This window comes from Pygoscelis adeliae, unplaced genomic scaffold (assembly GCF_000699105.1).
Source record: "Pygoscelis adeliae isolate BGI_AS28 unplaced genomic scaffold, ASM69910v1 Scaffold154, whole genome shotgun sequence".
Taxonomy (NCBI): Eukaryota; Metazoa; Chordata; class Aves; order Sphenisciformes; family Spheniscidae; genus Pygoscelis; species Pygoscelis adeliae.
In genome coordinates, this window is record NW_008825113.1 from 2,610,782 (window position 1) to 2,612,359 (window position 1,578).

General features: G+C 45.9%; 1 protein-coding gene across 1 annotated transcript; it reads right to left on the reverse strand.

The window, feature by feature from the left end:
• Positions 1-460: 460 nt before the first annotated feature.
• CLDN14 (claudin 14) lies at positions 461-1,171 on the reverse strand. The gene has a single exon (XM_009327967.1). The coding sequence runs from the start codon at positions 1,169-1,171 to the stop codon at positions 461-463; it is 711 nt and encodes a 236-aa protein (XP_009326242.1).
• Between the last annotated feature and the right edge of the window lie 407 nt (positions 1,172-1,578).

Here is a 1,578-nt window from a genome sequence, read left to right on the forward strand (position 1 = left end):
ATGAGAAACTTAGCAGACAATCAGTGCTGAAAATCGCTGTCTCTCACCATTAAGTTCTCTGTTTTAGGCAAAACGGCGTCTTTTGTTGGAACACTGTTCAAATCACAAGTTGTGGCCAGTTCTGCTTTGGTGCTCGTCGCGGGGCAGAAACCACAAACCAAACCATTACTTTTAGGAAAACTGCCCTTGAACTGCCTGCCCGCAAAACTCTAACTGAAAGTAGGCAGGTATGTACCGTCTCTGGACTATCACAGCCTCCTTTGTATTTATTTTCCAGGTTTTGCAACAAGCAGTTTTGTGTTCGCATTCTTTCTTTCTCCAGAAAGAAAGAAAAGGAAGAAAGGAACAATGGTAAACTTTGTATCGTAGCCCTTATAAATTAAAAGTTATCTTAGCTTTGTTTTATGCCGTGCACAGAAATTATAAAGCAGCTGTGTCCCGCAGGCAAATCTTGGGGAACTCACACATAGTCATTTAATCTGTAGCCGCTATGGGAAGCAGATGTCAGGGAAGAAGCATGGTTTCCCTTGTAGACAGTTGGTGGTCTACAGGAGGGAGCAGTCCTTCTCACGCTGCTGGGCTGCGTCTGGTAAAGTGTCTCGTTGCTGCGACACTGGCTTGATGTGCACAGCAGAGCGCCGCCGAGGATCGTCAAAGATGCGGAGACGAAGCCAAGGTAAAGAGCTTGACCTATCTCGTACTTCATCCCGCTGGGAAGCACAGGGTTGTAGAAATCCGTAACTACATCGTTAGTGGTCCAAGAAACAGGTACCAGGCAAACGAGACCAGCCAGGATGAAAACGATCCCCCCGGAGACCGCGATGGAGGCTTTGGCAGAAGTCCCCTTGGCACACTGTGTGCACTTCATACCGATGACAGCAATCACGCATGCCAGCGCAGAAAGGACGCAGGAAATTACCATCATGGCACGAGCGGCTTGGAGGTCACGGGGCAGCGCCAGCTGGGAGCGGTGGACTTGGCACTGGTAGATGCCGGTGCTGTGCCAGACGCACTCCATCCAAAGCCCTTTCATATAGGCTACAGCTGTTATAATATTGGTGCCTACATGTGCCGTTCGCCACCAGTGTGGCAGAATAGTAGCAATTAATGTCCCAATTAGGCCGAGCAGGCTTAGAGAGAAGCCAAGTAACTGAACGGCCGAGCTTGCCATGTTAATGTTTGTCCTGCCTAGTTCTCTTAATAAAGTACCTCCGCTTGAATTCCTTCGGAAAACACTGGCTTTTCTTGGAAGATATGCAGCTGTTTTACTTTGACACCTTCTGCTCTCCTAATAAAAGGTAATTGAGGAAAAAAGGAGTTAATTATTGCCCAAATGCATTACCTCTCCAGCCAGTAAGGTGCATTCCAAGTAAAGTTAGTGCAATAATTAGCATAGTTATCGCTGCTAATCGTACTTTTGTGGAAATAATGGGAAAGTAAGCTTCCCTCTTCACTTATATAAACAGTCTTCTGTTGCCCACTGGGAAGTAAACTCAAGACAATTTATGAAATGGAAAAAGATATTTTAAATGCAAATATTCCTCTTCCCAGCAGACTATTCAAAAAAACAAACATGAT